Below are 13,995 nucleotides of genomic sequence, written 5' to 3' on the forward strand. Positions count from 1 at the left end.
AGAGGTTTTGCTGTGATGTAGGAGTTTGAGAACAAAACTTTGCCTTTAAGCAGGGGGGTACATAGGCCCTGTGGTGCAGAGCGCTGATCAGAGAGGGATGAAGGAAAATGCAGCCACCCCACAGTGACCCTGCCTGTGGGACGGGGGCACCTGGGTCGGCTGCATCCAGTGGATGGAGGGGCTGCAGAACCAGAGAGCAGCCGTGATGGACTGGGGTGGGGACCAGGATCCTGGGGAGGCTGGACTGTGCTTCCACTTTGCACACAGCTGGATGCAATTATGCCTGTGGTTTCAGCTGGACTGCCCCCTCTCCATGTTCTCCCCTCCGTGTTGCCACACCGCCCCCTTGCCTCCAGCAAATCAACCAACCAAAGATGGTGTTTGATCTGGAGTTGAAAATGTGTATATCCCTCCCCTACTCCCCAGTAGGGAAAGATTCTCTTTGTCCTTTTTGCCAGTGACAGATGTGAGTGAACCAGGCTCACGCTGGTTAAACTTCTCTAACAGGTTAGGAACAGGGGTAGAAATTCAGACCCAGCACCCAGGAGGTGGGAGCCAGAGGGGAGAGGACATAGGCTCAAGACGTCTCAATCTGAGAGTCCGCTTTTCCTTCCTCCCCTGACAGAGAAGAGACAGGACAACGGACGGGTGTATTACGTGAACCATAACACACGCACTACCCAGTGGGAGGACCCTCGGACCCAGGGGTAAGGACTCAGGCCGGGAGGGGTCTCCAGTTCTGGCCCGGTGGCCTTGGACTGCATTTGTCCTCCACGGCTGATGTTCTGGGAACTTCGGCCACACACAGGTGCCCTGAGACCCTCATGATATGATGTCGGCCCAGTGAGAGCTTGAAAGTGGCACCTTAAGTTGGTCTTCCTCATGGATACAGAGTGGCCCGGCTGGCAGGTGCTGCTGGTCTCCGTGCCAATCGTGCAGGGTGCCGATCATGTGATTTCAGAAGGCTTGAGAGCCCTGCCCCAACACCGTCAACCCCCCACCCCCAGAAGCTAGTCTGGGATGGAGCACTGGGTGCCCTGGGATTGCTGGTGCCCGCTCAGGCCACGGCCATCCACCCAGGGCTGGTTCTTTGCCACAGTAGGACAGTAGATGCCCTCTCTCTGCTGCAGAACCATCCTCAGGACTTGGGTATTGCCAAGCACATTTCCTCAAGGCCCACCCTCAAGGGCTGTGCAGGGCCTGCGTAAAAACAGAGAGAAAGCAGCACTTCAGGGACCCCAGCCTCCTTAGCATGGAGGCCCAGAAGGTGAGGCCAGCCCTTAACCCCTCTCTTCCCATGTTTCCAGGATGATCCAGGAACCAGCTCTGCCCCCAGGGTGGGAGATGAAGTACACCAGCGAGGGGGTGCGTTACTTCGTGGACCACAATACCCGCACCACCACCTTTAAGGATCCTCGCCCGGGGTTTGAGTCTGGGTAAGGACTTTGCACAGGTGACATCACTCTTAGCACAGGCCTGGTATGGCTGCTCTTACTGCCCTCTAGTGGCCAGTTTTGATGTCACACTAGTGGGGATGTGGAGGAAAGGGGCTACTCTATTTACTCAGAATAACACTGGTGGTCTTTCTCTAAAAGCAAGAGGTCTGGCTTTCTTTTTTTTTAAATTAATTAATTAATTAATTAATTAATTTATGGCTGCGTTGGGTCGTCATTGCTGCACGCGGGCTTTCTGTAGTTGCGGCGAGCGGGGGCTACTCTGTTGTGGAGCACGGGCTCTAGGTGCACAGGCTTCAGTAGTTGTGGCACGTGGGCTCAGTAGTTGTGGCTTGCAGGCTCTGGAGTGCAGGCTCAGTAGTTGTGGCGCACGGGCTTAGTTGCTCTGTGGCATGTGGGACCTTCCTGGACCAGAGCTCGAACCCGTGTCCCCTGCCTTGGCAGGCGGATTCTTAACCACTGCGCCACGAGGGAAGTCCCTCTGGCTTTATTTCTAGTTTTTCTTTTTAATCTTCAAATCTTCAGAAGGTCTTAATGGCAGTCACTTTCTTTCTTTTACACCTTACTTAACTCGTCTTTAAATTAACATAGCATCAGCTTTCCTTAGGACTAACAGGATGCGTTGCTAATTTTTGAGAAATCACATGGATTCCAGAACATCTTTGCTCTTCCCAGGACGAAGCAAGGTTCCCCTGGTGCCTATGACCGAAGTTTTCGGTGGAAGTATCACCAGTTCCGTTTCCTCTGCCATGTGAGTTCTGGTACTGGGACCTCCCCTGGAGATTGGGGTTGTAGAGTTATTTCAGCACAATTTTCTAGTCCAGCAGCAGGCGTTGGAATGCCTGTGTCTTAGGTGGGAGCAGGTCACTTGTCTCACCTCGAGCAGTTTTGTGACGTTATCTCTAGGAAGCCAGCCAAGTTCTCTCCCCAAGCCCAGGGGGATGGGGAAGCCTGTTCAGACAGACAGGTGACCAGACTGAATAGTTACCACCAAGACCCCAATTTGAGGTTTGTTTTTTCCTTTTCTTATCAGTCAAATGCTCTCCCCAGCCATGTGAAGATCAGCGTTTCCAGGCAGACACTTTTTGAGGATTCTTTCCAACAGGTTAGAGAATAACCACCGTGTCTAAGACCAGGGGCAGGCAGGAGGTCCCCTCCTGCTACCCTGTCTTCTATCATGTAGCCCGTTAAGCCCACATGGTAGAGTTCTCAAGGCGTGGGCCTTGGTGACTGGTATCTGCCGTAGAGCAGGCCTGGGAGTCCCCTGTCCCCCACCCCCCAGCCTGCCGTGGAAGGGAGAGTGGCAGGCTGGCCACGATCTTCTGTCTCCCCAGATCATGAACATGAAGCCCTACGACCTGCGCCGCCGGCTGTACATCATCATGCGTGGCGAGGAGGGCCTGGACTATGGAGGCATCGCCAGGTGAGCTGCGAGGCCCAGAAAGCTGCGCTGCACCCCGCTTCCCCAGGCTACAGGGCCCACGCCCAGAAAGCTGTCTGCTTCTTGCTCAGAGTGTTGCCAGATCTCTCCTGCATCTTCAGGAGTGGGCAGGGGTGTGGCCAGTCCGAAGGGACGCTGGAGCTGGGTCTGGGGGGTCCCCTGCTGGGCTAGGTATTAATCCTTTAGTTTTTGGGTCATGGGAAGGCTAGGGGCCTTCTGGGGGAGGGGCTCAGGACAATGGCTCTTTACCAACCAAGCTGTCATTATTTCCGGCTACACCAGTGTCAGCAGCTAAATATCAGTGTTAAGTGGTTGTCGGGTAGAATCGAGCCTGGGCTTCACTTCGTCTTGAGGCAGCCGGGGCGTGTTAAGTCGGCTGTCGTGGTGTATACCTGGCGTGTATAAGCTGTGTCACAATCCAAAGGGCATTGATCAGTACTCAGCTGCGTGTCATGTGCACAGGGTCAGTAAATTAAAATAGCTGATATAACCCTAAAAAGAGCTCAAAGCATTGTCTTGCCCTTACCCCAGCCCACCTACAAAAGTTAACAGACTCTGGCAAAATGTTGCCTTGGACGATGGGGCACAAGGGCCCCGGCAGAGAGAAGGAGCATCTTGGCCTGCGGTGACTGCTCAGCTTGCTGACCTCTCATGGTGTGGGGACGTCTTCTCACTTGGTGTTGGGTTAACTTGCTTCTGGTCCTCTGTGTGCTGGTGGTGTTGCCCTCTGTGTTGGCACCCACGGATCGATTGCTCTTTTTTCCGTGGTGACCGTGGTGACCGTGGTGACCTCCTCTCTAGGCTCTGCTTGGTGGTGTGGCTCCCGCCCCGTGTGTGTCTGTCTCTCTGTGTCCTGCCAGTGGTTTTACCCTATGGTAGGTTACGTCATGCTGTTCTACCACAGGGTAGAACCACGGACAGGATACCGGGGCACCCTCTGCATCGAAGGACTCCTCGTCTGCCTGGCCACAAACAGCCCAGCAACCAGGGACTGGCCCCCTTGGGACGTCCCCCTGCTGGTTTAGCTCAAGCCCCAAAGGACTCTGAATTCTGGCTTGAGGCTTGTACCTAGGGAGCAAAGAGATGCGAAGGCGTGGGCATTGGTTCAGATGAATGTGTGGACATATGGGGAAGGGTGTGGTTGATGGGGTCTGGGGTGAGGGGATGGCAAAGTGCAAGGGCAGTGAGATACCTGCGTGGTAGCTGGGGGGAGTGAAATGTAGACACTGCATTGGTTACAGAGTTTTCATGCAGAAGGAGTTAGGAACGTATTACCTTGTATTCACATTATGCTGCCTACTCAGGTAGGGTGGAAGCAGCGTGGCTGCTGTTCATATAGCACCTTTAGCAAGATTTAGAAAAAGATGCCCTTTGTCAAGACACTTCTGTGTTGGAATATGGCCGAGATATACTGGCTTTATCAGAAAAAAGGCAGCTTCGCTGCTATTTGCAGGAAAATTGTTGTGATAAATGTACAAATCTATGATACTATAACATCGTGTTGTTGTGCAGTGCACAGCCTACACAACTGTGCATAGTGGCTCAGGGTGCAAGGAGCTCCTTTGCCATTAGGCACTCTGGATAACAGATGGAAAGTCCTGGAATGCAGCACCTGGAGCCAACATGCAGGCACGCAGGTTTTCCTGAGCATCATCGTCAAGTGCAGTTGTTCTGGTTCACACTAGGTCTGACCCTGCCCCGTTCACTGACCAGCTGTTCACAAAGGTTAGCCCAGGTGCTGATCCCAGTGGGGCTGTCTCCCCAGGACGCACGTCTCCAGACTAGGTGAAACAGGACAGCACAGGAGAGTCGCACCTCCAGAACAGGTGTGCAGGGAAGGATCCATTAGTTCCGTTTTTCTCTCTCTTTTCTCACAGAGAGTGGTTTTTCCTCCTGTCCCACGAGGTGCTCAACCCCATGTACTGTTTATTTGAATACGCCGGGAAGAACAATTACTGCCTGCAGATCAACCCCGCCTCCTCCATCAACCCCGACCACCTCACCTACTTCCGCTTTATTGGCAGATTCATTGCCATGGTAAGATTTGCTGCCGCGAGCCCTCCAGGGAGGGTGGTGACCCTATACACCACCAGCAGCCGCTGCAGCCTGGCGCCCCCCTCTCTGAGCCCCACCCTCGTCCTTTTACAGAACTACTCACTAAAGATGCAAAAAGCTAGCGAGAGAGTTCTGGAAATAGTTCAGAGCTCTCTCAGTGGCCACCCCAGGGCGCTGAGAAGGTTTTCGTGTTGATTTGTGTAGGATTTGTCAAGCGAAAGCCCAGAGTCCCTGGATCAAAGTCTTTACTTAACGCTCAGCACTTGCCCTGTTGGGGCTGGGGCATGACGGACACAGCCCACCTGCTGCCTGTCTCTGGGTGTTGCCACAAGCTGGGTGGCAGCGTTTGGGAATGTCCGACTGAGACTCAGGCCTTCTGGAAGGGGATTTGGAATCTACACTAGCTGAGAATAGAACCCTAGTAGACCGGTTGGTGCAAGATGTAGGAGGCATCTGTCAGGAGGAGGGCAAAGTAGGGAAGGGGGAGTTAGGTATTTGTATTTATGTAGAAATAGGAACACAGTGTGAATATTGTTGAGTGTCCTGTTGAGTGTCTCATGAACATCAGGAACCAGGATGGAGATGGGAGCCCATGAGGGCCACGGTCCCGCTGTCACATTTGGTAGTTTGAGAGGTTTCACTGCTAGCTTTCCTTCACTTCTTCCCCTGACTTCCCGAGTGAGTGTCTACCCCGCTTCCCTCTCAGGAGGACCCAAGAGCCCATGACTAAATATGTCCCTTCCCTTTGTCTGGAAGTTCTTGGCCAAGGTGCTGGGCTCAGGAAGTGGGCACATTCTTCCCCGGTCTAGAGACCCGCCTGGCCCTGCAGCGGACAGGACAGACCAGTAAAACCCTAGACTATTACTCACCACTGGCCCGCCAGCAGCCGCGTCTGCATTATTTTTGGCTGCCTCCGCTGCCCAGCTCAGAGCAGCAGTGAGTCAGGGCCACCACCTGGAGCTGTGCTGAATGAGTCGTCTCTGTATGCCTGGGGGCAGATCTCTGCTAGAGCAGGGAGCCGGCAGGCAGGCAGTGGGCCGGAGGTGGGTTCCTGAGCGGCCAGGTCTGCTCATCTCCGAAGTCTGCAGGCGGGACCAAGAGTGCTGCAGACTTTCCCTTCAGGCCCCTGGGGCAGCTGGATGCTCAGGAGGGCAGGTTGCAGTAGCTGGGCAGTAGGTGATATGGGGCATCCTAGGAAAACCAGATCTCTCTGCCATGTCTCTTCCTTCCTCAGGCTCTGTACCATGGAAAGTTCATCGATACAGGCTTCACCCTCCCTTTCTACAAGCGGATGCTAAACAAGAGACCAACCCTGAAAGACCTGGAATCCATCGACCCCGAATTCTACAAATCTATCATCTGGATCAAGTGGGTCCCCTCCATCGCCCTGTGCTGGGAGAAGAGGGAGTGGGTCCCCTCCATCTCCCTGTGCTGGGAGAAGAGGGAGTGGGTCCCCTCCATCGCCCTGTGCTGGGAGAAGAGGGAGTGGGTCCCCTCCATCGCCCTGTGCTGGGAGAAGAGGGAGTGGGTCCCCTCCATCGCCCTGTGCTGGGAGAAGAGGGAGTCTCAGGGTGGGTCGTAGTGCGGGTGGATGCACAGCTTCTAGGTCCCCCTGCAGGGCAGCTCTGGAATTCTCTCCTTGCATCAGGGAGATGTCCCGTGACAGCCTTTCTGGGTTCTAGGCCACCTGTGAGTCCTCGCGTCCCACGGACACTAAAAGTGAGTGACGCAGCAGGAGGGAGGGAAGACCCTTCTAAGACAGACATCTTCCCTCTTGGTCTCTCGTGCCCCCAGAGAGAACAATCTGGAAGAGTGCGGCCTAGAGCTGTACTTCATCCAGGACATGGAGATCCTGGGCAAGGTGACAACCCATGAGCTAAAGGAAGGTGGTGAGAGCATCCGAGTGACAGAGGAGAACAAGGAAGAGTACATCATGTGAGTTTCAAGCGCTGGGAAGCCAGGGGCCTGGAGAAAGGGGAGCAGAGACACAGCTGGCTGCAGAGAAAGGGTCTCCCGCTCTTATCCCGGGGCACCCTCTTCAGCCAGGCCCCCACGCGTGGCCCCTGGATCACCAGGGATGGAAAGGACCTCTCACTTTGCCCTGACCTCAGATGGCTGCCATGGCCAGTCACGTGCTGAGCAGAGCCGGGGCAGCCAGAGCCCGAGGCCCTCTGTGCCAGCTCCCGGGTGCCCTTTGTTCCCGAGTGGTAGACTTCAAGACCGCAAGGCTGAATTTGTTTGAAGAGGCATACAGCTTTGGCGCATCCCCCTTCTTCCTCCTAACTCACAGGGTGTCTGTGTCCTGCCCGCTTAAACCCACTCTCGCACGTGAGATTGTGCGTGGATGTGCCCATTTCTTCAGGTCCCTTGGTCTCGTCTTTTAACCTCCACTCATCTGAGGTTCAGTCAGCAGTGGTGAGAGGAGCAGAAGGGGGGGATTTCAAAGATTCAAGTGTCGCCGGGTTACTCTGAGGTTTTAAAGGCCGTGCTCTTGGGGCCGGCCGCAGCCTGGGAGTCCCGCCTGCCCGAGGTCAACTCTCAGCTGCCGATAGCAGCCCCCTGGCAGGCCCTGGCGGTGGCCTCCTAGGCAGTGCATCTCGGGCTCCTCCGACTCCCGGTCTTGGTTACAGGCTGCTGACTGACTGGCGTTTCACCCGAGGCGTGGAAGAGCAGACCAAGGCCTTCCTGGATGGCTTCAACGAGGTGGCCCCCCTGGAGTGGTTGCGCTACTTTGACGAGAAAGAGCTGGAGGTAAGGGCTGAGGTTGTTGGGACCCTGAACCCCTTTGCCCCTGGGGCTGTCCTGCCCTTTGATAGCCTCGCCGCGCACCCACAGCGACTCACCAGTAAAGCCCTGCGCTCTCCCAGGACGGTGGCAGCGGGCGAATAACATTGACTTGGGTCTCGCACCTGCCCTCACCTGGGCCCTTGTCGGCAGGGGGTCCACGTGTTACCCATACTATTAAAACTGCCCGCAGAAATAGTTGAAGATGTGTGGGATGCTTTCATCTGCCAGGGAGTGGGTGAGGCACGGCGCACCAGGGGAAAGGGCTGGCGCCGGGTGCCTGACACCCTCTCTCTCCACCGCAGCTGATGCTGTGCGGCATGCAGGAGATAGACATGAGCGACTGGCAGAAGAACACTATCTACCGGCACTATACCAAGAACAGCAAGCAGATCCAGTGGTTCTGGCAGGTGGGTACTGGGTCTGGTCCCTGCAGTCAGGGTGAGGGTCTGGGCAGGGATGTTTGAGCCGTCCCCACAGAAAGCGAGACCTGATTCGACCCCAAGCTTGAGGACGCTTGTGTGATCACCTCCCTCGTCTTTGACACTCTCCTCACCTCCCCCAACTTGCAAAAGGAGATGAAAAACCCAGCCTTGGGACAAAAGGAGCTGTTGCAGCTGGGTCGTGGCCACTGCATTTGACAGGAGGTGTCAGCGGTGGGCCAGCTCCCAATGCTGGTGTGTGTGTATGTGTGTGTGTGTGGACGGGGGGGTGGTTTAGGCAGGAGGGAGAGCTCTCGTGGGTTGCGTGGTCTCCTTCCAGCCAGGTGGGGTGGGAAAGCCTGGGCTTGCTCCAGGGAAACTGAAAGCGCTTGATGTCCTGGATACAGTGAATCGATTCCTTTATATGAGTGGGTCTTGTCGTTGTGGTCCTTTTGAAGTATAGCATACATAAAAAAGAATGAGCGTATATAGGTTTTCTATGGAGGTAAAATTCACATACCATAAAACTTCACCATGTTAATTTAAGCATTTTAAGGCATGCAGTTCAGTGGCTTTTACAGTAGCTTTTGACAACATTGTGGAACCATCACCACTATCGAATTCCAGCACATTTCATCTCCCTTAAAAAGAAACCTCATACAGGGAATTCCCTGGCAGTCCAGTGGTTAGGACTCCGAGCTCTCACTGCCGAGGGCCCAGATGAGGGCTCTGGTTCAGTCCTTGGTTGGGGAACTAAGATCCCACAAGCCATGCAGTGCAGCCAAAAAAAAAAAAGAAACAAACCTCATACCTATTAAGCAGTCAGTCTCATCCTTAGCATTTTTTAAAATTAATTAATTATTTTTTGGCTGCGTTGGGTCTTTGTTGCTGCGTGCGGACTTTTCTCTAGTTGCAGTGAGCGGGGGCTACTCTTTGTTGTGGTGTGCGGGCTTCTCTTGTTGTGGAGCACGGGCTCTAGGCGCGTGGGCTTCAGAGTTACGGTGTGTGGACTCAGTAGTTGTGGCACACGGGCTTAGCTGCTCCATGGCATGTGGCATCCTCCCAGACCAGGGCTCGCACCCGTGTCCCCTGCATTGGCAGGTGGATTCTTAACCACTGAGCCACCAGGGAAGACCCTTAGTGTGTTTTTAGAAGTGGAACTTGAATGGAAAGGAGACTACCTGGCCTGGGGTGTCCCTGAGACCAAGAGATGTCACATAGATTGGTGGGAACGGTCTATAAGCACAGCCTCTTAGAGCAGCTTTGGGGTTTCCCAGGTACTGGCTGTCACCTTCCCACCCAGCCTGGGCTCCATGTTCTCAGCCCTAAAGAGGGGCCCTGGCTGACTGGAGAGTTACAGGTCAGGGCGAAGTGCTGGGCCATGGGGGCCCTGACTCCGCCTTGGCTTGCGGGGTTCCAGGTGGTGAAGGAGATGGACAATGAGAAGAGAATCCGGCTGCTGCAGTTTGTCACTGGGACCTGCCGCCTGCCTGTTGGGGGATTCACCGAACTCATTGGTATGTCTTCACTTGCCCTGCTCGCACCCTTGGGTGGAGGGGAGGACAGCTCAAAGCGGGAGCAGGACCTAGTGTCTTCCTGGAAGCAAGTCCGGGGAAGGGGGCTGAACCATCTGTGGTGGAGTCGGAGGGTCCTGCCTTAGGAAGGGACCATCCTGTTATATATAATGTGTTTTTCTTTGGGTAACAGGTAGCAATGGACCACAGAAGTTTTGCATTGACAAGGTTGGCAAGGAAACCTGGCTGCCCAGAAGCCACACCTGGTGAGTGTGCTGGTTTTGGTGGGAGGTGGCCAGAACCTGAGACCCGATGAGCCACTGAGGGCAGCCCTGTGGGCAAGGTGGCTTCAGGACCTTGACCCGGGCAACTTGTGTGTAGTTCTGGGGTTTGGGGAGGAGGGGCTCCTGGGCCTGGGCCTCTGATCTTTTGGGAGTTGTGACAGCAGTTATGTGCCCTGACGGCCGTACCAGATATGAAATACTGAAACACTGCTATTCCAGTCAGCAAAGAGCTGCTGTCCTGAGTCCCCCCCTGCCTGTGGTTCCCCATTTCCCTTGCAGCCCTGCCTCCTCTGACCCCTTCATGGTCCAGGGACACAGCACAGCCTTCAGGGACCCTGTTCTGGCGTCTGGCTGGCTGGCATTGTGGTCGAGCCACAGTCTGAGAACTCTTTTGACCCCACCCTGTGGCTGTTAGAGCTCTGACCTCCCTGTGCTGACTGCCCTGCTCTCCTTTCTCAACAGTTTCAACCGGCTGGATCTGCCACCATACAAGAGCTACGAACAGCTGAAGGAGAAGCTGCTGTATGCTGTCGAGGAGACCGAGGGCTTTGGACAGGAGTAACTCAGGCTGCCCCTTCCCACACCCCCAGCACATATGTAGTCTTGAGTCGTGCTTACCCGAGAAGCTGCTGGCCGCACAGCCCGGGAGGCCCCTGCGGATGGCGGCCCTGCACAGGACCACACTGTCATCAGGCTGGTGGCAGAAGAGCCTGACCTCAAGAGGCCCTGCCCACCCCACCCTCCTACCCGCTGGTGGCAGTCTGGAATAAAGCCCCCATGTCACTCTTGGCCCCATCAACCATTGCAAAGCCTGGAGGGCTGACCCTGTCTGTAGAGCTCACCCTCCTTCTCCCCCGAGACCAATCCTAGGTGTGTGTGAGTGTGCAAGGTGGGGCGCGCCATGCCGCAGCCCTAGGCCTCATGGGCTGGTTAGGTGAGAAGGAGACCGACCACTTGGGGTAGGTGTTCTGGGCTAACAAAGCCCACGGTCTTTGTCAGTAAAAGAGGTTCTGTTTTGTATAGAACTTTTCCAGTGATCTGTATAAATGAAGGTCTGAGGGAGCGGAGCTCCAGATCAAGGTCACCGCTCGTCCCTCGCTAGCCGTCTCCAGCTGCAGAGGCTGAGCAGCATGGCCCCTCCCTCCACTCATTGCTGGCCAGTTGGTTCTTTCCAGCAGATAAAGGGTCGTACCAGCTGCTTGGGTGTTGCGGATGGAAACGGCAAACCCCCTCAGACTTTCTTTTCCCATTTACATACACTTGAAACATTTTGTGTGTAGGGCTGCTTTGTGTTCTGTTGTTGGTATGCTGCTGTCACTACTTCCTGTCAAGGAGCTGGTGCACCAGGCATGGCTGGGACCCTGAGGGACCCAGCACTGTTGGTCCAAGAATTTCCCAAACAGCTGCTCCCCTTAGGAACCTGCTCAGCAGTTCTACGAGCTCAGGCAGGCCTGACCCGGCGGCTCAGCTTCCCAGCAGCCTTGTCCCCAACCCTTGACAGAGAGGGAAGGGGGTTGTTGTCCTGAGTGGCACCCCGACCTCTCTGCCTCCAGTAGACAACTCCCTTTGCTAGATGGGGTGACGGGGCACGTGGGGCTGACCTGCCAAGCCCCCGGACCTCCAGGCGGCACATGCGTCCGGGTTGAGAATGAAGTGCACCCCAGCTACTGTAGAGTGTGTTCACTCTGCCTAGAAGTGCAGCTTTACCTGCACAGAGGAAACGATGCTCTTGGAAGCCAGCAGAAGGGCCCTGAGCTGCTGCCCATTGTCTGACTTGATTGCTGGAGCTCCTGCCAGCCTCTGCCGTGGGCATCCCGCTGTGTGTTGAGATCTTCCAGGCGAATACTCTCCTCTGGGATGCTGGAGTGGTGATTGTTGCTGGGCCCCCATGCAGGCCCTCATACTGGCTACGTGGTCTTCTGAGGACAGTCTCGTGCTCCCAGGTCCTCGTCCTTCCCCCTGGCCTATGTTGGCTCTGTTGTGTGTGCTGATTCGGGTGGCTCAGCTCACTGCAGCCCAACCTTTCTTCTTCCCTCGAATCGTTGGCAGTGCTTCCCTGTGGTGTCTCACCATGTTGGGGGTTGGGGTGCAAGCTGCCTTGCGGGGTTTGGGAGCCTCAGGCTCATGCGTGTGCAGAGTGTTGTCATGTGGGTGTGGGTGTGTACATACGTGTATATAACTGAGGTGTCTGTATGGAATGCCCTTTGGTAGCTCTGAGTTGGTCACCAGATTGTTTTGTAATGCCCACCCCCTTGCCTCGGTATTGCCAGTTTCTTGTGCAATAAACAATCAGCAGCTGTGGGTGGTGTTGGCGTGGATGTGTCCAAAATTATTGTCCTCCAGACAAAAGGCCTCCAGGCCTCACAGACCCTCTAGGTCCAGACAGGGGCGGACATTCCATGACCTTGCTGGTTTTGAGAGTTGTGTGTGTCATTAACCAAGACAGCCACACTTCTGGTGGGTGGCTGAGTCCTCGTCCAGGGATCACAGGCTTCAGCCCTCGGTCAGTTGCCTCACAGCACCCTTTTGGCCTGGGTTTCTTTGAGCAGTTGCTGTGGAGCCAGAGCACCAACAGCTGAGCCTGCAGGTTGGACCGGCTTCAGGAACCGGCTCCTGGGGACAGTGTTATGGGCAGTCATTCATTCGAGAAACATTTCCTGGGGTTTCTTGAGTTCCGTGATCATAGAGGGACCCCCTGATCTTGAGCTCATCACAGTCAGACAAGGGCTTGCCGCCCACTTTTTTGAACACCTGAAGGTCCAGATAGGACCCATCAGTGCAGTCTTGATGCTTTTGACATGGAAATGACTTGGTTGTGGATCAGGCCTTGCTCTCACCGGGCTTCTTCCCGAGGGAGGCAGAGGTGGCAGAGCATCTCCTCCCTGGAGTTCATCAGCTGAACTCACTACCCCCAGCACCAAAGCTATACTTTGAGGAAATTATCGACAAAAGCCCACACATTATACAGATGTCTCATAATAAATTCCAATAAGACATCTCTAGTCGAAATTGTTCTCCCCACTCTTATCCCCAGAAGTAACTGCTGTTCAGTTTGCTGTCCTTCCAGACTATTTTTGTGTGTATAAATCATATGTACGTATAATTTTAAAATGTACTAAAAATGAGATCTTACACATACTGAGCAACTCATCTCATTAAATGAGATATTAATAGGGACACCTTTCCATGTTCGTCAACATAGGTCCAGTGAATTCTTTAGTGTGTGATAGCCCATGTCATGGTTGTCCTGTAACACAACCATCTTTGTCCTAACGGGCATTGTATTTGTGTCCAACAGTTTGCTGGTGGAGGCTCTTGGTCAGGTCTTGTGCACCGATGCTGCTCTTCTGGGAGGGGGCAGTCCTGGAGTTGGACGGTTGACTATGCACCTTTATTTTTATTTCAAAGTTGTACGGTTTAGAAGTCCAAGACAGGAAGGGTCCACAGTGAAAGCCCCCCTATTTTGTTCCTCAGGCATTCTGATCACCTTCTAGAGGCGACTGTTGTTGCTGTTTTCTTTCGGATCCCTCCAGATAGACTTTAAAATCCCAACAGATTCTACTCAATTGCCCTTCAAAAAGGTTCTTGTTTTACCAGCCTTAGCATTGGACAGGACCCCTTGCCTCCCCACTCTGCGAACTGGATCTGTGAGCTTCCTGTCTGTTCTTCCGGCTCTTTTTACACTTTTCCATCTCCTAACTCTGGGCATCTGCCCTTTTGCTTTTACATGATCATAGTGTTTTTTTTTTTTTTTTTTTTAAAAACATTTATGTTCTATTTTGTAACCATAATGAAGTCTGTACTTTTCTAAAGGTTTATTCAAAAAATTGAAAAGCAAGAAAAATGTTTATATCACTATGATGATCTAAATGCTGTTTACTCCAGAACAAAATGGTATAATGTAGTACAACTATTTCTCCCTCATACAGCTCTTTCACCCTAGGGATTCTAATTACTGATCCTTGATTTTACTATATCCTCATTTTTTTTCTTACTCTTAAGTGTTTCAAGTTAAATTAGACAAGCAGGAAGCCTCCCTAC

The 13,995-nt window shown here is 53.9% G+C and overlaps 1 protein-coding gene across 2 annotated transcripts in view; it reads left to right on the forward strand.

Moving 5' to 3' along the window:
- WWP2 (WW domain containing E3 ubiquitin protein ligase 2) overlaps window positions 1–12,262 on the forward strand; it is a 151,731-nt gene extending 139,469 nt beyond the window's left edge. For both annotated transcript variants that reach the window (XM_032611982.1, XM_032611984.1), the window contains 13 exons: window positions 626–707; window positions 1,308–1,436; window positions 2,130–2,205; window positions 2,488–2,559; window positions 2,789–2,877; window positions 4,773–4,932; window positions 6,185–6,318; window positions 6,745–6,885; window positions 7,581–7,701; window positions 8,040–8,144; window positions 9,577–9,673; window positions 9,864–9,936; window positions 10,417–12,262. In XM_032611982.1, coding sequence (XP_032467873.1) covers window positions 626–707; window positions 1,308–1,436; window positions 2,130–2,205; window positions 2,488–2,559; window positions 2,789–2,877; window positions 4,773–4,932; window positions 6,185–6,318; window positions 6,745–6,885; window positions 7,581–7,701; window positions 8,040–8,144; window positions 9,577–9,673; window positions 9,864–9,936; window positions 10,417–10,516 — 1,379 coding nt within the window. In that variant the 3' untranslated portion in view covers window positions 10,517–12,262. The remainder of the gene's footprint in view (window positions 1–625; window positions 708–1,307; window positions 1,437–2,129; window positions 2,206–2,487; window positions 2,560–2,788; window positions 2,878–4,772; window positions 4,933–6,184; window positions 6,319–6,744; window positions 6,886–7,580; window positions 7,702–8,039; window positions 8,145–9,576; window positions 9,674–9,863; window positions 9,937–10,416) is intronic.
- Window positions 12,263–13,995: the final 1,733 nt, after the last annotated feature.

Source organism: Phocoena sinus, chromosome 19 (genome assembly GCF_008692025.1).
Source record: "Phocoena sinus isolate mPhoSin1 chromosome 19, mPhoSin1.pri, whole genome shotgun sequence".
Taxonomy (NCBI): domain Eukaryota; kingdom Metazoa; phylum Chordata; class Mammalia; order Artiodactyla; family Phocoenidae; genus Phocoena; species Phocoena sinus.